This window comes from Nannobrachium achirus (assembly GCF_963921795.1).
Source record: "Nannobrachium achirus genome assembly, chromosome: 19".
Classification (NCBI taxonomy): domain Eukaryota; kingdom Metazoa; phylum Chordata; class Actinopteri; order Myctophiformes; family Myctophidae; genus Nannobrachium; species Nannobrachium achirus.
This window is the reverse complement of record NC_137826.1, coordinates 34763152-34789168: the sequence shown is the minus strand read 5'-3', so window position 1 is coordinate 34789168 and position 26017 is coordinate 34763152. Positions and strand designations below refer to the sequence as shown.

Sequence of the window (26017 nt, the reverse complement as noted above, 5' to 3'; positions counted from 1 at the left end):
AATATTGAGAAAACTCACCTTCAGACTCTACATTAGACCATAACACTTACCATAGCACTTTGCCTACCCTCAATGACCACCATACATGTCATTTAGATAGTATTTTGTATATGGACCGATCACCTTTAAATCACATGGCCTGATGCTAGCTTGTCCACATCTGCTTTTGACGTTTCCTTCTGTCTGTCACTTGTCTTCTCTCAGGTGTAGCAGAGGAACCCAGCCATGCCGATTACAAGTAAAGGGTCGAGAGGGAGGGCCAGGGTCAGCGGACACCGCCTTGTATGTTCAAGTCTATGGCGACGGCCGTCTGCCTCTGTCCTCTACGTCATCCTTCACCTGCTCGTGGTTCACTCCACCTCCGTCCTCGGAGCCCTGGAGCTCCAGCTGGACGAGGAGCAACCCGCGGGGACCATCGTGGGCGACATCAGCGCGGGGCTGCCGCCGGGCATCACCTCCAGCCTCTACTTCATCTCCGACCACGAGGGCACGGGCGTGGGCAGCGACCTGAACATCGACGAGACCACGGGCATCATCACCACCGCCCGCCGCCTCGACCGCGAGGAGCGGGACCACTACAACTTCATCGCCGTCACCATGACGGGCGTGACCGTGGAGGTGTCCATATCCGTCAACGACATCAACGACCACGCGCCGGCGTTCCCCAAGCGGAAGGCGGCCCTCAAGATCCCCGAGCAGACGGCCGTGGGGACGAGGTTCTCCCTGGAGCCGGCCACGGACGCCGACAAGGACCAGCTGACCACGCAGGGCTACGCCATCAGGGAGGGCAACGTGGGCCAGGTTTTCAAGCTGGAGACCAAGAGGGGCGCCAACGCGGTGCTCTACCTGGACCTGGTGGTGAACGGAGTGCTGGACAGGGAGAAGCGCTCGGCTTACAGCCTGGTGCTGGAGGCCTTTGACGGCGGCTCGCCCCGGAGGATGGGCTCCATGACCCTGGATGTGTCTGTGACCGACATCAACGACCACGCGCCGCTGTTCAACCAGAGCCGATACCACGCCATCATCTCCGAGAGCCTGCCGCAGGGCAGCAGCATTCTGCAGGTCAGTGGTGGAAGAAGTATTTGCATTTCTTATTTAAATAAAAGTATCAATACTGCAATTTTTTACAATTAAAGTCCGTTATTCAAAATGTACTTTTTAATCTTTTGAAAATAGCCAATCTACAAGCTCACAATGTATGGCATTGCAACGATGTGTTTTGTAATAATAATCGAAATCTACAAAGTAGCTAGTAAATAAAGCTTTCAATAATTGTAGTGGAGTAAAAGTACAATACTGAGATAGTGGAGTAGAAGTAAAAGTTTGAACATTGGAAATAGTCAAGTACAAATATCTAAAAGTTGTCAGTCAACAATAAAAGCATCGTATAATAACTCAACCTTTTATATTACAATTCTCTGCAGGTATTTGCGACTGATGCAGATGAGGGTGACAACGGTCTGGTCCTGTATGAGATCAACCGACGTCAGAGTGACCCTGATCGCTATTTCGTCATGGACATCAAGTCGGGGGTCATCACTCTAAACAGGCCTCTGGACTATGAGAAGAAGAGGGTCCACGAATTGGTGGTGCAGGCCAGAGATAATGCCAGTCACCCTGAGGTAATGTTTATATTTCAATCCTAGTTTAGTCTACACATTAAAATCCTCAGCGTTGATTTAACTGATTATAACTTCATAACTCATTTACCTGTCGATTTCTTTACATTGTGTCCATAATATGCATAACATACAATCTCATCTCCACCTCGTTATTTTGTCAGGTTACCAACGCTTTTGTGACGATCCACGTCCGCGACTACAACGACAACCAGCCCACCATGACCATCATCTTCCTCAGCGAAGACGGCTCGCCCCGGATCTCCGAGGGCGCCCAGCCGGGCCAGTACGTGGCACGGATCTCCGTCACCGATCCGGACTACGGGGAGTACGCCAACGTCAACGTGTCCCTGGAGGGCGGCGACGGGAAGTTTGCGCTGACAACCAAGGACAGCATCATCTACCTGATCTACGTGGACCAGGTGCTGGACCGCGAGGAACGCGACTCCTACGACCTGAGGGTCATGGCCACCGACTCGGGGACGCCTCCGCTCCGGGCGGAGTCCTCCTTCACCATCCAGGTGATGGACGAGAACGACAACCCGCCTCTGTTCGACCAGCAGGCCTACTGGCAGACCATCCCCGAGGTGGTCTACCCGGGGTCCTTCGTCCTGCAAGTCACGGCCAGGGACAAGGACCAAGGTCCCAACGGGGATGTGCGCTACAGCCTCATGGAGGACAAGAGCGGCCACTCCAGTTGGTTCTCCATCGACCCGGTGACGGGGATCATCACCACGGCTACGGCGCTGGACTTCGAGTCAGAGCCGGCGCTGAGCGTGACGGTCGTGGCCACGGACGGCGGCCGGCAGCCGCTGTCGTCCACGGCCAAGGTGGACATCGTGCTGCAGGACATCAACGACAACACGCCCGCCTTCTCCAGCAGCCTCTACAACGCTTCCATCAAGGAGAACACGCCCGCCGGGACCTGCTTCTTAGAGGTAGGAAACAACACAGCTTTCTTTCAAGAACTCTCTTTCTATGTGCCCTCTCTTTCTTGCCTCTCCTTAAACCCCTCTCTCTCTCTCTCTGAATCTTTCTCTGTATTTCTCCTGAAAGTCTCTCTCCCTTAATCCCTCTTTCTCTCTCTCTCCCTACCTCTGTCTTTCTTAACGCTTTTTGCATTTCTTTCCCTTAAAGTCTCTCTCCTAATACTCTCCCACTCTCTTTGAAAGTCTCTACTCAACATCTTTCTGTCTCTCAATATTCCTTCATTTCATTCTTTCTCTCCGGTTTTGTCTTAATCTCCTTTCATCATATATCATTCTCCGTGTCTGTGTCTCACATTTCTTTCTTCCTCTTTCTTGCGTCTCTGCTCTTTTGCTTTGGCAGGTGTAACTGCCGTATTTAATTCTTGTGGTGTTCAATCTTTCAGACTTCTGGCCACAGGATTATTGTCCTACTTCTGCAGCCAACTTGGCTTATTCACAGTCTCTGCCCAAGCTCTTCTCTGTTTATTCACTCTTCTCATTCACAAGTTCCCTTTAACTACCGGTACCTTAAGACCTATATTCTTTGTCATACAAAAATACCAAAAATCACAGATCTACAATCTCAAACCTGACAAAATCAACATGCAAGCGAGTAGATCCCTAACCCTTTACAGAAGTTTTGTAATTTTTCAAATAGGGTCGCCAGGGTTAATGTGGTTAAGAGCCCTCTCAGCTCATTCCCAATATAACCATTGAAATGTGAGTGTTTGGTTGCTTTGGCTGAAGTGAAATATGCCTCAGTGTACGTACTACGTACAGTGTATTAAACTTTAAATTGAGAGACCTCAGTCAGAGGTGCTGATACATATCGCTACGCGATTCAGAAAAAGGGGTTATGGTGAGTGGAGCGCAGCCGTGGAATGCATTCAATTAAAAAGAAATGAACACCGGGCTGATTTATACAAAAGGAGTGAGACTCGCGGCGGGAGAGATCACCTGCATTCCTGAAGCTGTTCGTGTGAGGAGATTTACTCAGGGCTGCCGCCATGTCCTCTGTCTCACCTCAAATGGGGTTCCCATGGCAACCCAGCCAGCAGTGTAGGGTGAGCGCTCAAGTCTAAATTCCATCTTATCTCACAGCAGCTTGACTCTCATCTTGCTTTCATCTCAATTCCAGCAGTCTCTCTCTCTCATGTGTAAGGATGACTTCCCCGGAGAAAGGAGCAGTTGTTTTGCGTTCTAGCGAGGCCTTACACCCGCCACACACCGTTGACTACAACTGTTATTACAGGTTGTTGTCTTGGTTTGATCCCTTCTGCTGTGAGAGAGGGGAGGTAAAGAATAAAACGGCACATTTCTTTCTCTCTCTGCTGTTTTACACTCTTACACTGATCCTCAAAATACATGGAACTTCAAAGGTGTAGCGGTCACCATAGAACTTGTGGACCTAAAAATGCATACAGTACCGGGATAAATGGGTTTAGATAAATAGTTAAATAGCTGAACTGCACACGGTTGCTGGTTCATTTAATGTGTATTTGGAAAGTGCGCGTGGTCCGGGCTCCGTGAAATCTGGCATATGCATGGGGGCACGGTCCCCGGGGGCCAGACTAGAGAGGACAGAGAGGAGAAGGAATAACAGGAAGAGAAGAGGAGAGACATGAGAAAAGCAGCGAGCAAAGAAAAGAGGGAGAACTCTGTGCTGAGCGACAGGAGAAATTGTTGTTGTCGGGTGGAAACCTTGTATGTCCAAAACAGTTTGTTTTGTAGTTATCATTTTAAAAATGATTTAAAAGTCTTGTATGATGAAGCAGGGCTTTACTTAACTAAAAAACATACACATTTAAAACTTGGAGATACAAGGTTTCTGCCCGACAGTGACGAAATGCAAAAGCACAGATTGAGTAGATAATGCAAGCATGAGAAGCAATGTACTCTTGTTACATGTTAAACACAACAACACTAGCAGTTCCAAACAGTCCTGTGCGGTTTGTTGCAGAGTTGTTGAAACAAGTCATTTGTTGTTGCTAATTGGGCAGCTCGACTGGATACCGCCATCCCAAGACAGAAACAAAACTATAAATAAAGTCAGACTTACTCCACTCCAGTTGTTAACCAAAAGAGCAGTTGTAATCAATTTCTTAATTCTGCTAATCCTAGCCGACGGTCTATTCTGGCGGTCTAACAATGGCCTAATTCCTCAGCAGACAATCATGGCTGGCATTCCGTTATGCACCAATGAGGGAATCGTTCATTCTGGAATCGCTCATTCTGGAATCGCTCATTCTGGCACGTTCCTTATGGCGCCATGGATGAGACACTCCTTGCCCCCTTCCCTGCGGGGAGTCTGATACACTAGATAAAGGCAGTTACAGTTGGCTTTTTATTCTGTGGGTTTAGCAAAATACTGCGGCGACTTGGATAGGGATACAATGATGCAAATGCTGATGTCATCAGGCCAACGCAGGTTGCTGATCATTTGTTCTATGTCCTCTCCTGTTGCCATCTCCCCAACCAGCTGTCAACAGTGTGGAGTTGATGATAGTTGTTCTAGGGGTGGGGGTTTGGAAAACTGGTTAACAATCTTGTCGCTCGTGGCCTTTCCCTCCCTCATCTCTCCGAGTATGAAATTATGAAAACCAAAAACGACAGTAGAAATTACATTCAAAATAGCAGCAACCTAAAGACAAGAGGACGGGCCCGCAACAGTCGTTGACATTTTCATAGCAAACGTCGATTTGGCTCTGTTGCATAATGTGGTGCGTGAGGCTCCGTCACGTCGTCGTCCGGGCAGAGAGAGAGAGAGAGGAAGAGGAAGGATGTTTGGAGGATGACGGCAGCGTTTACAATAGATTAAAATGATGCATAGCCATTGTAATTTCTTCTGCAGCGCTGACTGTTTGTTGAACCTTTGGGACATTTCGTGTGAAAACGGGAGGCAGCGGCGGCCAACATTTTATGTCATGTATATACAAAACCAACATGTATTGTCAAGCAGAGCGTGTGAAGGAACAGGATGCAGCGGCATTGCAAGGAGGCTCATTCTCTCCCTCCTCCCGTCCTCCTCACTCGTCACTCCTCCAATCCTCTTCCCCTTTTCTCCTTCTTCTGCCAAAACTGACCTTCCATCAGTGTTGTTTTTGACAGCAAAATGTTATTTAGTTTTAGTCATAGTCTTTTTTAATAAAATGTCATTTAGTTTTAGTCATAATTTAGTCACCGAAAAGTATTAGTTTTAGTCTAGTCTTTAGTCGACTAAATATCATAAGATTTTAGGCGACTAAATCTACAGTTGATTTAGTCAACTGAAATGTATTTTGGCAGGCCTTGATGATTGATTTTACACTTTGTTGCTGCGACGCGTTGTGAGCTTGTAGATCTGCTATTTTCAGCACGCAACACCTGAGAGCAACCAACCAAACATGAAATGACTCTCTTCTCCACTAGTCCCTCCCTAATGTTTTAGTCTAGTTTTTATTTTGTTGACGAAATTGTCAATATATTTAGTCTTAGTTTTAGTCATCACAGCTTAGTTTTTATTTTGTTTTCATCAGTGAAAAAACAGTCGACAACATTTTTGCCAGTTTTAGTCAACGAAATCAACACTGCCTTCCATCAGTTTGTACCAGGACTTCTCTCCTTTCCCTTCCTTATTTCCTTTGTCTGGTTACAGACGTTCCCGTTCACTCTCTTTACAGTATGTCTCCCTGTCACACGCGCACACATGCACCCATGCACCTACGCACGCACGGTATCGCACGCACTCACACACAAATACACTCCACTCTGCACAGTGTGTAGGAAGGTGCTTATCTCCTCCATAGTTGTCTGTAATGCACTGCTCTTGTTTGCTTAGCAGCAACACAAAAGAGTTATTTATTTCTTGGTTTCCTTGCTTTCCACTTCCCTCGTTTCCTCTAAGTATTTCCCAGGCAGGAGGTGTGTGTGTGCGTGTGTGTGTGTGTGTGTGTGTGTGTGTGTGTGTGTGTGTGTGTGTGTGTGTGTGTGTGTGTGTGTGTGTGTGTGTGTGTGTGTGTGTGCGCGCGTGTTGTGTGTTTACACACAGATCTGATCTAGGTTTGGGCTGTGAGTAGAAGTTGTGTGTAAAATGTAACCGAAAGGACCCTTAATGGGTCCATTTGGTTACATGTGGACGCTCTCAGAGTTAAAGGAGCTATAGTCAACTTTTTCTTGAAAAACGTATGCTAAAATAAAAATAATGTTTCGAAAATATTTTATAAAAAAATAAGCTTCATATGTGTGTTTCAATTCAAAAATGACCACAAAAAGCGTAAACTAATGATAAAATAATCATTTTGGCCAGTGTCAGACCGTCACTTTGTTTACATTCTAGTCTATAGACTAGGATGTAAACAGTGTGTCGGCCCTACAATGAAAAAGTTGACTATACTGTAGCTCCATTAAATAAAACACAGGATCGTATAGTGTAGAGTGAATATGAGTATTGAAGTGAGTGTTGGAGAGCTGACAAATGTATTCATACTGTAGCAACACAGTCTCCCCAGTCATGTCTTCATTTCTCTCTGGTTTCCAGGAATCTCTGTGTCCATCTGATGGCATGTCAGCCCTGGTTACAAGTGATTTGTTAAATTTAGGAGTTGAGTGTGTGTGTGTGTGTGTGTGTGTGTGTGTGTGTGTGTGTGTGTGTGTGTGTGTGTGTGTGTGTGTGTGTGTGTGTGTGTGTGTGTTTGGTCGTGTGTGCATGGGCGTGCGTGCGTGCGTGTGTGCTTGTGTGCATGCTCACACGAGGCTATTAAAATACAGACTTACTGTAGTAGCACAAAAGTGAATAGAAGAATGAATGCATGGTTGCTGTGTACTGTATATGATGAGGTGCCATTTTCCACCGTAACTACTGTGTACTCCTTGTTGGATGAATTTGGTGGTTTGTTATATCACTTTGTCATATTATATTGATTTATACTGTAAGGGTAACGCAGCTCTTGATTCATTCTACTCGCAAGACATCCAAATTAGACGTGATTGATCCAGAGTTTACATTTTGATCTACGGTTCCAGTCACGTTCGGTCTGCCCGGGTCTGTATCATTTGTAAGCTGCCTGTCAAGTTTGATGGGCATTTAGTTCAACATTGACATAAACACATGGTAACCAGGAAAGCCTCTTTGTCATTTTAGATTTTAGCATTGGCTAATGGCTATTCAAAAATAGCAGATGTACAAGATGAGCGTGTACATGTACACTTGTATCTGTGTTAAACATTTTTAACACAAATCCTCTCTTCTGGGGGTTCCTGGCACAAATCATTTTCAGATGATGTGTATTTGGCTGCGGCCAAATACACATCATTTTGGGGGTCCATGGCATGAAAAAGTTTGAGAACTACTGATTTAGAAGGCATTTGTAGAATCGGCCTCAGGTGTGTTCAGAAAGCTTAAAGGTATATCAGTCTAGAATGTCTTTCTTTTTGTGCAGTTTAGTTTTTCTTTCATCGTTCCTTGTTTTTTAAGTTTGTATTGTCTCTCTGCTTGAAACCAAGAACCACAACGGAAATAAGGACTGACATTATTGTGTTTATCCTTGATGTTTGTTTGTAAGATGCATGTTGTACCCTGCTACACATGGATGTCAAATCAAATCAAATAAAAGGTTCTGCTGTGATTTTTCAAGGCCAAGGCTGTTCCTCAGACTTCTGAAGTGCATTCTTTATGAGCCTTGCGCTTTAATATAGCAGAAAATTAAAACCCTTTAACTACTTAAACCCTATATCATTGTTGTCGGGTGGAAACTTTGTATGTCCAAAAAAGTTTGTTTTCTATTTATCATTTTAAAAATGATTTATGTGAGGCCTTGTGTGCTTGTTGCGACCGTCAGGTCACAAGTTACTATGAAAAGCTCCACGGGCTGTCTGTCTGTCCGTCTGTCTCACTTTTGCCCTACTCTTATCTCCGGCACCGTTACCCCATGCCCAACTCACAACCTCCACCCCTCATTTCTCACATGGCCCTCTTTATTATCAGGCCGATTTTTGCAAAACACATTTTTGGACACTGTTACAGATTTTGCCCTAAAATCACACAAAGCGGTACACAGTATCTCTAAATTCATGTCATCAACATGGATCTGTCCCATTTCCCATATTCCCTCCTGATTGGCTACGATTGCCTCCTAAAGTTTGTGTATGCGACCTGACGGTCGCTTATCTCCCGATTAGGGAGTCTTACTGGTAGATCTGCTATTTTCACTAGTCTTGTGCGACAGTCATGTATGATGAAGCAGGGCTTCACTTTTCTCAGAAACGTACAAATCTGAAACTTGGAGATACAAGGTTTCTGCCCGACAGTGGCCATATACCGTATTGACCAGGGTCCCACAGGGCTCTATCCATGACTCCATCCTTGGTCCACTCCATTTTTCCTTCTACATTAAATCTCGTCTCTGAAAATAGCCCGTCTACTATTACACTTAGATCGGCTATTTTCGTGTTTGCCTATAATGACATGCCCAGAATAGGGATGCTCAGGTTCAAGTGGTTAAAGAGAACTATTCGGAGTGCAGATGTTTCTGTTGCACTATTTCTTGATCCACACCCTTCTAGTCGGGGACCCACATGGCCAAAAGCTCAAGGAATAGCGTTGAACCTGTGATGTCTTGCCGTACTTTTTATTTCTGTTTTATCTATTAGTTTGGTCATTATGTTCCACAGAATGAGAGGCCTGCTCTGCACTTTTCTTAGTTTTGGGGGGCCGAAATTTAGCCCAAGGAATGTCTTTCATGCAAAACAAATGCCTGCAATGGATTCAGAATCATGAAGAACCCCTAGTTTGACCCCTCACATGCTACTTAAAGCAGATTTTCTTAATTTTTTAATATCTTTCTTTTCCTGTATAGTGGAGTCAATGGGACAGTGAATATACAAATGGCCGTAACTTTTTTTCACGATGTTTCCGGCAGAGCAGGCCTCTCATTCTGTGGACCTTAATGACCAAACTAATAGATGAAACAGAAATAAAAAGTACGGCAAGATATCACAGGACAGGTCATCTCACATTTTGGGTAACTGGGTCCTCGGCTATTCCTACTGGGCAATGGCCGGGCAATGGGATGTGTGTGTGTGATGGTTTCTGACTGAGTGGTAATGTCGTTGAGTGAATGTAACTCCGTTCAGGTTATATAGGAGCTTGAATCTGCCTCTTCTCTGAAGCCTGACAGCCTCTTTCCTTCCTGCGTGGGTCGTGCCTTGGCGGTCAAATGCAATGACATGCTGGATTAAAGCATGAGCCCAAATGCTGCGACGGCATCCCTGATCTTGCTAGCAGTAATCACACACACGCGCGCGCGCACACACACACACACACACACACACACACACACACACACACACACACACACACACACACACACACACACACACACACACACACACACACACACACTCTTGCCAAGTGCTAGGACGCTATTCAAACAAACATGGGACGATGAGTCGTATAAGGCTGGAGGGGAACACAGGATGGGAATGACACGAGACAGTTTGAAGAGGGATGGAGTTTACGACAGCTTTCGTTTGGTCCATTTTGACAGACAGAGAGAGAAAGAGAGAGAGAGACAGAAGCTCAGAGAGACCCAAAGAGAAAGCAAGACAGTGGAAGACAGCAACCAGTTGCCTGTGGATAGACCAGGGGTCTTCAACGTTTTCAGGCCAAAGACCCCTTAGTTGAGAGAGACATGAAGCAGGGACCCCCACAACCTGTTCATAGATTCTGTATAGTTTCATCGTTTGACAGCACAATCGTCAGTGTATTTTGGATTCATGTCAGTTTGTGTTTTCAGATATTTAACCACTTGAACCGTCAATACATAATAAACTTGACCTTTCACTCTTTACTATAGTCTGCTCTTTTTCCCCTCTACACCAAAGCTCTTTGCCGGAAATAGCCGATCTACGAGCTTGTAGATCTGCTATTTTTGGCTAAAGTTCTCCGAATATGGACGCTAGGGTTCAAGTGGTTAATCTAAAAAAGGAAAAAAGAACTTGCTATCACTCAAAGATTTGTAGGACCCCCTGTAGTAACTCTGAGGACCCCCTAGGGGTCCCGGAGCCCCTGTTGAAGACACATGGGATAGACTGTGTATGTGTGTGCATACTACTGTATCTCCATGGCATACATTATGTGTGTGCCTGTGCTTCCAGCAGGTGATGCATCTCCCCTGTGATGTTCAGCATGTGGTTTCCCACTCAGGCTTGTTAAAGAACCCTCAATCATTCAGACAGTCACGCAGATGTGCTCAGCTGAGAAACTCACAAGGACAGAAATGGAGAAGCGTTTAGTCAGTCGTACAATGCTGTGGTGGCACTGCCGTCCTGGTAGCGTACAGGTGGTGAATGTGTCAGAAGAGGGAACACGCATTGGAGAAAGAAGAGGAATAATAATAACGAGGCTGCAGAATGAGACAGAAAGTTTGCATGTGCGTGTGCGTGTGCATGAAAAATAATAAAATTGAGCGGACATTTCGAAATGGAGACAGGTTTCTTTTAACAGGTGCAGTTAGTTTTACTGAATCTCCCACAAAACCCTCTAAAGCAAACACACTACACCTGTCTGTCAGACCAATCAGTTCCCACCGGGTGAAGCTGCTTGAAATAGACCTGAAAACACAGGAGACACCCGGGGGTATAAGTCTATATCTGTCTATATAAAGAGAGTAACACATAAGCGTGCATGGACGCTGAGAGACCAGTCACATCGGATAAACCCACAGGATCAGACAAATACAGTGACCCAGTGGAAACAGGAAGCTGTTGGACTACAGCTTCCTGTAACAGAAGCACGGCCCTCCCTCCCGCTGGTGTCGCGCTGAATACGAGCCCCTCAGAATCCAGAGCCAGACCACAGCTTCCACTTGGAGTCTGCCGGCCCAGACTTCACACCGCCACGCTCTCCCCCGGTTTTATTAAGCTTGCAACCGTGGCCAGAGAGGAAGACAAAAATTTGCCATCCACTTATTGACATGATGAAAATGCTTTTTTCCCTTTGGGGGGTTTCTCTGTTTTGATTGGGACATAGAGACTGGTTGGGAAAGGCAGGAAAGAGAATGAGCGAGGAAGGCTGACATGCCAGACTACAGGATGTTGCAGTTGTGCGGTCTTCAAATGAGACTGGTTGAGACTTTGTTTAGTTGGCCAAACGTTTTCTTTACGACCCTGGAAACGATTTCTCAGAGATTTTAGAAACGGCATGTTTCATCCTGTCAGAATAAAGTTTCTCCCATATGAGACTGGCTAAAAATGTATACCGTACTATTATATTGATTGTATGTTTTTGAATCATACATGTGCAATCCTTTTGGTGTTTGAAACCTGCCCTAGGCCTGGGCAGGCTCTGTTCATTCACTCAAAGCCACAAAGCATGATGTGTTTTGATTGGTTCTGATATTTGAATGTGGAGCACCCCTTGTTTGACCGTCAAGTAGTTACGCCACCACTAGCAAATACAAGGATGTCGTGAGGCTTACTTATGCTTATCATAATCTTATTTTCCACTGAAACAAGTGGCAGTGCCACTCACCCTATTTATGGGTCAATTTTTATAACGCTAAATCACACAGTAAAATCCTCTGTGTTCATTTTAACCAAATCGACTTGTAAGGGTACTTATGGTTACATTTGTACATTAAATTAACACTCAGGATTTTGCCGTGTACGGGTGTTGGTATAGTGGTTTTACTGGGACCCACATACCACGAGGCGCCATCTTGTGTGTTTTTATTAATCTGTCGGCCTGGTTAAGCTACGAGGGCTGAACGGTCCGTGGGGAGAGGCTTCAGGTCGAAGCCATCAGTGTCATCTCAGCTGCATCTCTTAACAGGTGATGAGTGAAGAGCCCGGAGGCCCCAGGGCCACGCCGGACACATCCACAATGCATGGAATGGTGCAGGCTCTTAACCCAATAAGAACGGGCGTCCCTGGAACAACATATTTTGAGATGGGGGTCCGCGGCCAATACATATCATTTTGGGGCTTCTTCACGCGAAAAGGTTTGAGAACCACTGATGATAGAAGCACAAGTTTTTCAACAACCTATCCACAAGTTTCCAACGTCCCATCGTGCATTGCGCAGAAGGTGTTCGGCATTTCCGGCGTCCTAGCCTAGTGTGATCTACAAGCTCACAGTGGTTGCATCTGCAACGCGACGTGAGCTTGTATGTCTACTGTTATCCGGATGTGTCCCACAAATAATTCTACAGTAAATTCTGGCGGGAAACAGGTGGATATTCAAAGACTTGCAAAAAATGTCATGATTTTTCAAAAATAGCAGATCTACAAGCTCATAGCTTTGGGCTTGTATATCTGCTATTTTTAAGTATAAAATAATAATGGTTAAAGTGGTTAAAATCTAAAGTGACACATAATGTTCCCCGATCTAAATGGCTTAACAGCTGGTTGCCCTCCCTTTGCACGCTCACTAGCGCTCCCATTTCTCTATTCTATTTTATCTCACTGTCTTCCATCCACTCATCCCCTCACACGTTTCGCATATGCATGCACAGATTGCACACATGCGCACAACTACACACACACGCACACGCACACACGTACATACGCACGCACGCTCACACACATTACACACATTACACACACACTCACACCCCGGCCGGCCCTCAGCTGCCAGAGGTGTTGACAGCGTGTGTGTGACGGTGGATCAGTGTGGCGCGTCTGCTATGTGAGCTATTCCCATAACATCTATCAGCACTCACTGTACATTCATCACCTGTTAGTTCCAGCAGGAACTCGATCACCCAGACCCTGTGTGTCTGACAGCACATACAGTAGGCTGAAGGATTTGGAAAAGGCTTTACAGTAGGTATAATTAACGTCATTATGGGGATTGCCTCCATTCCTTCTACCTTCTGCGTCGGATTAATTCTTACTTGCCCCGAGTCTGCCCACCCATGTGCCCAGAAAACAGAGGTGTACTGTACGGGTACAATTTATCACAATGCCGCCATTCACATTTCATTTCTGTATGTCTTTCTCCAGCCTATATATTTTTCCTCTTTAAAAGGCAGGTTCCATATCACTAGCGCGGGGCATATGCTACGCTTTAGACCTATCGCGGTGCTCGTTCACGGTGTGATCTGATTGGCCGAGGCTTCTGTGGAGAGGACGGCGGCACGCCTCATTAAGTCCCGTACTCTCTACCATATGGCAACGAGGGGTTCCCTCACTCACTCACTCTATGTTCTCTCTTTCACTATCCATCTTTAGGTCCAGTACTCTTTACCATATGGAAACGAGGGGTTCCCTCACTCACTCTCTCTCTGTTCTCTCTCTCACTATATCCATCTTTATCTGTCTCGCTCTGTCTTTTTTAGCGCTCTCTTCATTTCATCTCTTTGTCATTCACTGTCTGTCTCTCTCGGCCGCTCTCTCTCTCTCTCTGTTTCTACTTTCGTCTCGCCTTCATGCTCTCTCTCTCTCTTTCTCTCTCTCTCTCTCTCTCTCTCTCTCTCTCTCTCTCTCCCCGTGGTGTAAAGTAACTAAGTACATATACTTAAGTACTGTACTTAATTATTTAACATTTTTAGATGCTAGTTACTTTGTAGATTTTGATTGTTATACTATGTACTAAACATACATTAACCACTTCAGCCCTAAATACATTTCGACCATTTTGAAAATAGCCCGATCTACAAGAGATATTCCTTGTGTCAATTTAGTTTACCATTATGGTAGTCTATTTTAAATACAATGATTTGAGCGCCCCACTTTTGGTAATTTAAGTACATTTTGATTCCAATACTTTTGTAAAGTACATATAGAATTCCAGACTTTTACCCTGTAACAGTCTACTATTTCCACATTGCAGTATTGATATTTTTACTTAAGTGAAACCTTTGAGTACTTTCTCCACCACTGCTCTCTCTCTCTCTCTCTCTCTCTCTCCTCTCTCTCTCTCTCTCTCTCTCTCTCTCTTTCTCTCTCTCTCTCTCTCTCTCTCTCTCTCTCTCTCTCTCTCTCTCTCTCTCTCTCTCTCTGTCTCTCTCTCTCTCTTCTCTCTCTCTCTCTGTCTCTCTCTCTCTCTCCTCTCTCTCTCTCTCCTCTCTCTCTCTCTCTCTCGTCCACTGCTTTCCGTTCCATTTGCTCACCTCATCTGGTATCAAGTACCTGTCTCTCCAGTGTAAACTGTTTTTACCTCATGTCTCAGGACTTGGCCCGCTGCAGCCATGCCGTTGCGGGCCCAACCATCTTTATCTTCCTCCGCCGTACTGTACGTTTACAGCTAATCAATCCTCTGATCAGCCACCCCGTTTGACTTGGAAACTGTTTCTTTTCTGTTCTACTGCGCGGGCGGTTCTTTTTTTTGCTCGGTCGAGTTATTTCTTGCCAAAAGTGTGCGTTTTTCATAATATTTGGGTCGCCATGGAGGAGTCGCCTGGGGAATCGGAAGCAGGGGTGTCGCAAAACACCCCCAAAATTCTGGGCCCCGGGTACTTTTACTCTCAAATACCTGGAACGCGCCCGAGTCGCGTTAGATTTTAACCACTTTAACCGTTATTTTATGCTTTAACTTTAGAAAAATAGCAGATATACAAGCTCACAGCGCTTGTAGATCTGCTATTTTTGAGAAGTCGTGAAAACGAGTGCAAGTCTTTGAATATGTTTGACCCGATCTTTGACCCGACTTCTAAATCCTTCCTCTGAATCAGTGGTTCTCAAACTTTTTCATGTCAAGGACCCCCAAAATTACAGGTATTTGTCCACGGACCCCCATTTCAAAATATGTTGTTCCAGGGACAATCCAGAAGTAAATATTTGAGTTACAAATGTTCGCTTTTAAGTATATATTCAAAGACTTGCAAAACAAATCATGATTTTTCAAAAATAGCAGATCTAGTGCCGCGCTGTGAGCTTGTATATCTGCTATTTTTCAATAGTTAAAGCAGTCAATAATCCTAGGCCTAAATCTGCTATATTTTTTTAAATCGTGAAAATTTCCAATCCTTCTAAGGTTTTGTGAAAAACCTATGTTTCTATGTCAGTGGTGCTCAAACTCTTTCATGTGAAGGACCCCAAAATACAAGCTCGCAGCGCGGCACTCGGTGCCGCACTGTGAGCTTGTATATCTGCTATTTTTCAATAGCTAAAGTATAAAATAATTAAGGCCCCTCCACCCTGGGCCCTAACTCAGCCCCACTTTTCCCCCCCCCTTGTGGTGCCCTTTATTGGAAGGATCCCAGTTCGATGGCGGGTTCTCATGGCATTGTGTGGAAATGTCCTTGAGAAGGACACTGTGTACCCCTAACTGCCTCCCAGACCGACTGGGTGCTGATCAGTAGCTGCCTGCTGCTCCTAAAAGATAGGATAAGTTACTGTGAATGCAGATGCAGTACATGTATGTATTCTGGGCAAAATGAAACTTTCCCTTTATACGCTGAAAATATTCACAAAACCATTCCAGAATAAACTTCGAACACTGTTATGTCAGGTGTCCGAAATGTATCAAAAAATACATCACCCGAGGAGACGAACAACGTGCATGACTGTGATGCGAGTTGAATGAGTTTCATTCATTCATTCATTCATATACGTTAACGTTATACCCAGTGAAATGCCACAAGACTAAAAAAAAGAAGCGGTGAAGCTCAGGGAAAATATAGCTGTAAGGATCGTGGCAGAGATTGTTTTTATTCTTGGTCAGCGCTAGGACAAAGCCGACAGTAACAGACACACACACATGCAGAGTACACACATACATGGCATGCACACGCTCACGCTCACGCACGCACACACACACACACACACACACACGCACACGCACACGCACACACACACACACACACACACACACACACACACACACACACACACACACAGCGCTATCACACCGCTGCAGGCAAATGGACAGCATCCTTCAGACAGGGGCAAAAGGATACGCACAGTAAAATCCTGGGTGTTAATTGAACTTTTATGACCTTTTTTGGGGGGTCTTTTGGTTCCATTTGTATACACTCAGAGTTGAATTAATACGCAAGGGTTTTACAGTGCATGTCTGCGCCCACACACAGACACACATACACTCACGCACACACGGACACAGACACACACACACACACACACACACACACACACACACACACACACACACACACACACACACACACACACACACACGCGCGCGTTTCTATGGTGTCTGCCCGTCCCTCCTCTCCCTATCTGGCTATTCTTACTCTGCAGGCTTGTCTTGTCTGTGCCTTCACATTGTGTATTTATCTGCTGTCTCCCAGTATCTTCTGTCTGTCTGCTCCTCCATCTCATCCCTTCTCTCATTCATTAACCCCTTATTACCAGCCGGCCTGTCTGCCGGCACTGCACAAAGCATATACAGATCCACAGTGTTCCACAAAAGATAAATCTTTACCTGTGGCGCTCAAAGTTTTTAATGTCAAGGACACCTAGAATTGTATGTATTTGACCGCGGACCCCCGTCTCAAAATATTTTGTTCCAGGGACCCCCCAGAAGCAAAGATTTGAGATAAAAATGTTCGCTTTAAAATAAAATATTGCACACATTTTCATGATTTTTCAAAAATAGAGTGGAGAGCCTCAGGGCTCTATACTAGTTTATTTCCTGTTTTCGCTCTACATTAAATATCTTTGCTGAAAAGTATACACGTCGCAACACAACACATTGTGTGTCCTTTTACCAAGGTAACAGGCCTTTTACTTGTAACAGAGTGTTTCTATATTGTATTGATACTTTAGGCCCTCTTTTGATTGTCTTAAGTACCAGGTCTTGTGACTTAACTTAAGGCGTGGAGGCGTGGCCAGTTTTGAGTGGCCAAACAGCATTAGCCACGCCTCCAGGTCTAAGTCATAAGTTAAGTCATAAGACCTGGTACTTATGACAATCAAAATTGGGCCCAAAGTATCAATACAATATAGAAACACATAGAATATAGAAACACCGTAAAAGGACACAAAGTTATTGGCATTAAAATAATACTTAAAGTACAAAACGTATCAAATAGGGCTAATAATGTAATATGTAATCTAAATCTGTAACTTGTAACTAAGTTTCCAAATAATTGTGGTGGAGTAAAAAGTACAACATTTACCTCTGAGATGTTGTGTAGTAGAAGTTTAAATTATTGAACAAAGGAAATCTTAACTCGTTCCAGAGTGATTCCATTATACAAACTCTTAGGAGTTAAATTATCATTTCATTTTACTGTGTGTGTGTTGAGACTGAGGCATCAAATGACCTCGTCTTACAGAGCTAGAAGATCAGAGATCTCTGCTTACCCACACGTCTGGCTTGAACTGGGTGGAAACAATTCAGAGATTTGGAAAAACGTAACCGCAATGCGGAACCGACTCAAAGACTTTGTGGTGGCCCTTCAAATTGGGATGGAATCAGGATTGGTTTTCAAAGCAAAAGGCGTACAGTAGGTTTGTCTGTGGCCAGTTCTCCACTGTTCAATCCCCATACATTGAATTTAGATGCCGCCATACAGTACTGCACTGGTTCCCAATCTTTTTAGCCTGTGACCCAAAAGAGAAATATTTGCCCGGGACCCCAAAAACAGCAGATTGACAAGCTCACAAGGCGTCGCTTTGCGCAGCCTTGTGAGCTTGTAGATCGTCTATTTTTGGTGAACCTTCCCCCCAGAATAGGCATGCTGGGGTTCAAGTGGTTAAACGTCAAGTATAACGTTATTTTCAGTCTGTTCTGGTGGAAACGGATATTTCTCCAATAGGATGTAAGATTCTAAAAATGAACAGTGTAATTAAGTAAAAAAGTTATTTACAGGGGTGCCCTGAGTCAAAAAAGTTTGAAAACCCCTGGTGTAGGTAATGGTAGGCCTGGCTACATGATACTATGAATGACCTCTCTCAGATACATACAGTAAAGTGACTGACTGCAGTGGATTAAGTTGCACGTAATGTACATGCACACACACGTGTGCGCGCGCGCACACACACACACACACACACACACACACACACACACACACACACACACACACACACACACACACACACACACACACACACACACAATAAAATGCAAGCTGCAGGTGAGCCTGGGACCCTTGGTGTGGTGGTTGAGGTCACACTAATCTAATTTCATGACACACGGAGCTGGTTGGTGTAAATTAGCACGCTTCCCATGTTGCTCTGGACTGTGTTTTGCTTTCGGAGGGGCGGCCCTGCAGGCAGGGGGGACGGCAGGTGGTCGGTAAGTTAGGGGTGAAGGGCCCTAGATGGAATGGTTTCCCAGTGTATCACTTTCTGTCATTTGGGTTTTCATGAAGAGAAAAAAAAAAGTAAGTATTGGATTTGAGGGTCATGGCAGGGACAGGCCCAGCAGGTTTTACTTCTTGTAATGATTTAATGAAATGTGTTTTTTTTTACACTGCCTGCTCCAGGGCATGACTTATACCGGATTTAGACTTGGTTGCATGCTGAACATACGTGTTTAGATGGATGCATTGTGAGCTTGCAGATCTGTGATTTCAGTGCCAATACTGACCTGAAACTAAGTATACCGTGAATCAGACTTTGTTGACAGAGAGAGCACATCTGTTCACGTGTGTGCCTTTGTGATCGCATGTCAGTGAGACACACATGCACACGCACAAACACATTACACAATGCACAATACAGTTCCAATCCCAGAGCTGTGTTCTGGCAGACTGTGCTCCGGTGTTGTGTCTGTGTACTTGGACGTACTACTCTCTCCTCTCACTTATTTGTTTTCCTCCGCGAGGTCAAGGACAGTTCAGATCGCCGTTATTTGTTTTCATTAATGAATCGTCCATTTAATCATCGGCTCTGTCCTCCTCCATCTCCCATCTCACCTCAGGAACTCTCCTGTGGAAAGGGATGCACAGTGCACACACGCAGAGAGAGAGAGAGAGAGAGAGAGAGAGAGAGAGAGAGAGAGAGAGAAAAGAGGAGTAAAGAGAGAGAGAGTGTGTGCGTACGTGCGTGCGTGCGTGCGTGCGTGTGTGCGTGCGTGCGTGCGTGCGTGCGTGCATGCACGGGCAAGAATACACTCCATATGCAGTGTTGCGTTCGCTATGCCAAAAAACACAGTGTTAGACAATACTACAGATATCTGGACACAAGCCTCATGCAGGGATCACAGCAACGGCACGGCTGGCGTAAAAAATAATATACATAAGAAAAAAAACGTTTTACGCTCAATATGGTCCCCATCACGTCTCCTCTCTCTTCTCTTGCGTTTCCCTTACATTTCCCAGATGCGTTTGCCTTCATGCGTGGACCTTGTACCGTCTTTTCTCTTTGGACCCCGGGTTTTATAAGGATACTTCTCACCTGGGGATGTCTATTAAAGGTTAGAACAACACGTTAGAAGAAGAGAGGCGAGAACGAACGTTTTCCACGTTTTCTCCCAGAGTGGAATCTTTTACGAGAGAACCTCTTGCTGCTTCCCACCTGCCCACACAAAACCTCTAGTCTACACATCCTCTCTCTCTCTCTCTCTCTCTCTCTCTCTCTCTCTCTCTCTCTCTCTCTCTCTGGCCTCCTTGCTGTCTAGTGTCCCTGAGCTGCACGTCGTTGCAGTCAGCCAGAAACCTTATATCTCCATAGGCCTACTTCATCTTTTTTATGGTGTTTATCCGTATGTTTTTATTATACATTTGTCTATATAAATTAATGCTGTTGGTCATCCTCGGCTCCCCTCACTTAAACCCCTAGTTTATGACTATTCATATGACAGTATCGTGCAATGTATTGTTGTTGGCATTCTTAGAACGATTTTAACCACACAGACAATGGTTTCGTACATAGAAAAGTATTAACAAGAACTGTATTACTAAATAATAACTACATAATAACTACTTTGAATGCAACGGAATGCAGGCTTGTTTTTCCGACAGTGATGTTATGGAACTGAACTGAAGGGTATTAGCTCATGTATATTGCATATACATGTGTGGGATGAAATTAGATTTATTTGAATTGCCGGAATGCAGTTTTTAGTTCACTTAAGTACGCAGGAGAATGCACAGGATGATACCAGTAATGTGTGTGTGTGTGTGTGTGTGTGTGTGTGTGTGTGTGTGTGTGTGTGTGTGTGTGTGTGTGGTCACTGGCTGTGGTCTTCAAGACTACGCTGGAAGGGATTCAGGAGTGGAAACACGTTTTCTCGCTGCATGGACAAGTGCTGTGTGAAGGGGTTGTGTGTGTGTGTGCGTGCGTGTGCGTGCGTGCGTGCGTGCGTGCGTGCGTGCGTGCGTGCATGCGTGCGTGCCTACGTGTGTGCATACAGTATGTGTGTGTTTGTGTGTGTGTGTGTGAGAGAGCAATAGAGAGAGAGAGATGCGTAATAAAATAACGTTACGGAACGAAAGAATGATGACTGTGGAGGAGAACGAAGAAATAAAATAGTTGGAGTAAAAGATAATAAGCGTAAACAACGTAAGCCACAGCATGATTTATAAAGCATGAGTCATACCGTAGCTGTTCACAACCCCAAACTCCTCACTTCTCAGCCCTGCAGTGAAGAGAACAAAAACATCCCTGGAGGCCCTGTGTGGACATGCAAATTAATCAGATAAAATTATTACTACTGAAATTTATTTGCTTTTCTCAATTTGCCAGGTTTTCTTTTTTCAAATATATAATGGGTTAAAAAACCAGTTACTCCCAAACTGTGGTTCAGCCACGGTTAACGTGAACGACCACTTCTTCTTTGTTCAGTGTGCAGTATAGAGCCATACACCTCCTCCAGTGGTGAACAAATTAATCAAATTTCTCACTTACTGCAAGTAAAAGTATCAATACTGCAACGTAGAAATACTCTAAGTAAAAGTCTGGAATTCGAAATGTACTTGATTAATAGTACGAAAGTATTGGCATCACAATGTACTTAAAGTACCCAAAGTAAAAGTACAAAATGTTTGAAAATAGCCTAGGTATACTGTAGAATAGGGCTAAAGTCGTAGAATAACTATAGTAACTAAAGTGTTCAAATAATTCTAGTGGAATAAAAGTACAATGTTTGCCTCTGAGATGTAGTGGGAGTAGAAGTGAAAGTATTGGAAATGACTTTAGTAAACGTACGTAACGTAAGTTTTACTTTACACCACTGGCCTCCTCAGACAACAGGATCCCAGGTTCCTATAGGTTCCGTAGCCTAGCTGTACTCGCTGACCCCATCCGGGCAGAAGAAGCAGAGTATTAATTTAATAAGCAGCCCGGAGGGGAGGAATAAACCTCAGTGTCTTTTTTTTTTCTCTTCCTCTTTAGAGTTTACAGCAGAAGCAGCCCAATGTGGCTTGGACTCAGGTCTTACTAGCTAAACCCGCAGTGTGGTTTCTGCAGCAGACTCTCAGCTCTCTCTCTTGGTCTGAAATGACACCCATTGGGCCTTAGGACAGATTCATTAATCATCTCAACACAAATAGCCTGGATATAAATCTTCTCGCTACTGTCCGCACTCGCGCACCGTACGGCGATACGCCAGGAGTTATACTGACAGTCTGGACTAGTAACGCACCTACAAATACCCAAATCATCAGTTTGTAGGTCATTAATTACAGCTACGGCAACTCTTGTAAACCTCCGCGTTTATACATTCTTGACGTGCTTTATGGGAGTTTTTCCCTCTCTGTTCCTTTCAAATGTGTCTTTTAGCCACTTTTGAACGGCTTCAGGGTGGTCTATCTGCGTCTTAATTCCATCGTATTCCTCATCTAAACTGACGCCGTCCATTCCATGCTTCACGCGGAAACCTACAATTTGGCCGGGCACCCGAACGGCCCTCGCAAGGTCTCAAGAAAAGCACAGGTTTTTTTCTCCCCCCTCCGCTTTTTATGGGAGTGTGTCTTGTAGTCCGAGCACGTCTAAGGGTTATTTGTTTTGGAGTTGTGTTCAAGCTCCAAGATGTGTCCCAATGACATGAAACAGTAGCCTCTGCGTGTTGCCGTCGACTCACACTGAGTACATTCACAGGCCTTAAACTTTGCGCTATGAGTTTTGGCTTGGGTTAGGCAAACCATCTGATTTGAGATATTTTACTGTATCAGTCTTTTTTTCTCTTCTTTTTTTTCTCCTGTAAGAGATTTCTCTTTGAATTTTGAGATATGTGAGCTTAATGTCAGTTTAAGATGTTCTGTTCAGAATCAGGACGACTTTTCTGTACTTCCTGTGATTTGGGGACCAGATGCTCTGCACACACTAAAACATTTGTAGTACATACAGTATTGTTAAGAAAGCCAAGGAGGAATGCATCTTAAAGTCCTGGAAACTATTGTAACTATTGTACTATACAGTATCTGTACACTCAGGGTGTCAAAGTAGGCTGTGTTTATCACAGGATCCTAAACTACTGGTATAACATTACTGAACTGTCCCTCACACAGAGTCTAGAGTCTGGGGACCCTAAATGATTGATACTGTAGTTAGGAATCAAATGGACCCTTACCAGTCTGTACAAAAGGAACCAAATGGACTTGTAACATTAATTATTTATTTTACTATGTGGATTGGGGTCCCAGAGATAGAAAATATAATCATGAGTGGCGGCAGTGGTCCATTAGTTGCCAGTAGTGTGGCCGGATGGCAAGTGTGAGGTTCCCAGTTCGATCCCGTGCTCCCCCAGAATTAGTGTCAAAGTGTCCTTGAGCAAGACATTGGTATTGACATTGCCTAATTGCTTGCGATGTGCAGGTTGGCGCCTTGCATGGTTTCCTCCGCCATCGGTGTATGAATGTGTGTGTGAATGGGTGAATGTAATGCACAATCTATGCAAAGCGCTTTGGATAAAAAGCGCCATATAAATGCACCATTTACCATTTATGTGGATTTCAGGATCCACGTGGGAAGGGCGTGGCTGGGGTAAGGTTCCTTGAACTTACAAAGGTTGAAAATCCCTGGCCCAGCCATTAGTGGACACGAGGATAGAACGAGCGCCTGTTTAAAAAAGGGAGCCTTGTAGAACTTGACAAAGAACGGAAAAGCGTGCTTTTTTCAAAGTGATCCGTGACCTCCCCTGCTCTCCTGCTTCTCCTGCGTAGTCCTTTTTGCACAGGAGCAGCAGGTACGGGAGGGAGCTCAGCCCCAGTAGACCAATCAAACATTCTCGTTGAGCTCCAGCGGGCTCAAAGATCCTGAGTCCATTCACTCCTAACCGAGGGGATCAAAGAAACGGACAACAGGGAAAGTATTAAAGTGAGAGGAAGAGAGAGAGAGAGAGAGAGAGAGAGAGAGAGAGAGAGAGAGAGAGAGAGAGAAGAGTATAAAGGTAGTGTGGGAGTGAGGGAGTTGCAGTAGCAGTTGTTTTGATGTAGACATCTGTTCCCCTCGCTGCTGTCACTCAACTCCGCCTAATGTTTTCACATTGTGGCTGAGATAGCACGCTACAACTCACTGTGACCAGATTGGATAACTCCTGAGACCCGGCGCTCACGGGTCCTATTCACAGCAACGATCAGGGTGTTTATTTAACTCTTAAACTTTGAACAGCTTCGCCTTGCAGTGTATATGTGATGTGAAATGTTTTGAGCCTGTAGATCTGTTATTTGTGTTAAAATATCAGATCTCTGCTAACTTTGGAACAATAAAAAGAACAATCAAAACAAAAAATGCCTATACATGCCCAAAATAGTGGCACAGTTTGATTTGTATCTCACATTTCAAGGCGATATTTCAAGGCAATTCAATGTGCTTTACGCGGAACATCAAACAAAGGAAACACAAATACAATGACATTAGGATGCATACAACAAAAGAAGTGAAAATGTACATAATACAGTTACAGTGCAGAAGAGAAAGAAATGAAAAATAGAAAAGTAACTCAGTCAAAGGCAGTGGTCTTCTGTTTGCCAATGGTCCACTTTTGGTCAATTTTTACACTTTTACACTTTGGGATAATACTGTGTGTGTAGGCAGCGGTGTTTCACATTGAGGGCCCACTTTTGAACCAGGTCTTATGCCTTATGCCTTAACTTCTTTACCTTTTTTTTCACTATTTTGAAAAACATTTTTAAATACTTCAAATGCTGATCTACATCTTCACGTTGTGAACTTGCAGATCAGCTATTTGAAATATTTAAAAAACAAAAACGAAATAGTAAAAAAAGGCAAAGAAGTTAAGGCATAAGGCATAAGACCTGGTTCAGAATAGGGCCCTGAGAGTATATGGACCTTAAAGTAGGCCTGACACGCTTTCGGAGCTTAAAGTAACAAAACAACAACGATTAAACTAACAATACGGTTATTTGCAACGGTGCGTACAGTGTGGGCCATAGCTGTCTGAGCCCGTACCAGGCACCCCGTCAACATAGATTGTTAATGCAAGAATCATATATTGTGAGAGATACATGACTGCATTCCTCTCTTAACTCCTCTCTCTCTCTCTCTCTCTCTCTCTCTCTCTCTCTCTCTCTCTCTCTCTCTCTCTCTCTCTCCTTCACTCATTTCAGTATAGCTTACTAAAGAAGCAGTGTTTAGTTGTTGCTGGGTGGAAACCTGTCCAAAACCGCTCGTTTTTGTATTTATCATCTTAAAAATCATTTAAAATAGTGTGCTTGTAGATCTGCCATTTTCACTAGTCTTGTGCGACAGTCTTGTATGGTGAAGCAGGGCTTTACTTTGCGAAAAAAAATAAAATAAAAAAAAATACAAATTTGAATCCTGGAGGTACGAGGTTTCTGCCCCTCAGTGACGGTTTACTGGTATACCGAAGCACAATCTGTGTAGATATACATTCATACTGTACAAAACCTAAACACACACACAGTCACACAGACATGCTCAAAGCTCTGGGGTTGCCGTTCCAACCAAGCAGAGGATTCTTTGTCCTGCTCCGGGGAACAATCAGGGGCGTCAATTGGGTATGGCAGGGGTATGCAGCTGCCATACCCTGGGTCCAAGGGGGAAAATAAAAGTTACTTTTAAATATAAATCCATGAATGTCTCTTTGTCTATCTGCGCTGGTTATTATGTTGTTAAATTACAGTAAAATAACTACAAATGCCATATCCAGCCCAAGAAACGGTAGAAACCTGTGTGAAAATAGCCGATCTACATGCTCACAACGCCTCGCGCTGCGAGGCGTTGTGAGCATGTAGATCTGCTATTTTCACAATAGAACCGTGTTATACAAAATGTAATGCCTCTTTTCCATGAGGACTCCCATCTTTGCCATACCCTAGCTTTTGCTGAACTGACGCCACTGGGAACAATTACAGAAGAGTTCCTTGATTGCAATAATCTTGGTATAGAGCGGATATTCTGTTCTGATACCGGATACGTGGACTAATGCGAGTCCATAGCAAGACTATTTGACTTCGCCTTCCAAAGCCTTTGTTTCTTATCTCTAGAACTGTGCTTTAAAGCCGCACAGATGGAGCGCCCCGAGATCACAGGAAGCACACAACAGATGCTCACACTGCCTCTGTGAATGGTGGGTGACATAATGTATACAGCACCGTTTTAAAGCTGGCCTCCAAT

The 26017-nt window shown here is 44.5% G+C and overlaps 1 protein-coding gene across 1 annotated transcript in view; it reads left to right on the top strand.

Moving 5' to 3' along the window:
* Nucleotides 1-225: 225 nt before the first annotated feature.
* Nucleotides 226-26017, top strand: part of dchs1b (dachsous cadherin-related 1b) — a gene marked incomplete at both ends in the record, with an annotated part of 122104 nt that continues 96312 nt past the window's right edge. Inside the window, 3 exons of the mRNA XM_080749052.1 lie at nt 226-1062; nt 1425-1622; nt 1784-2557. Of these exons, the coding sequence (XP_080605178.1) occupies nt 226-1062; nt 1425-1622; nt 1784-2557 (1809 nt within the window). The remainder of the gene's footprint in view (nt 1063-1424; nt 1623-1783; nt 2558-26017) is intronic.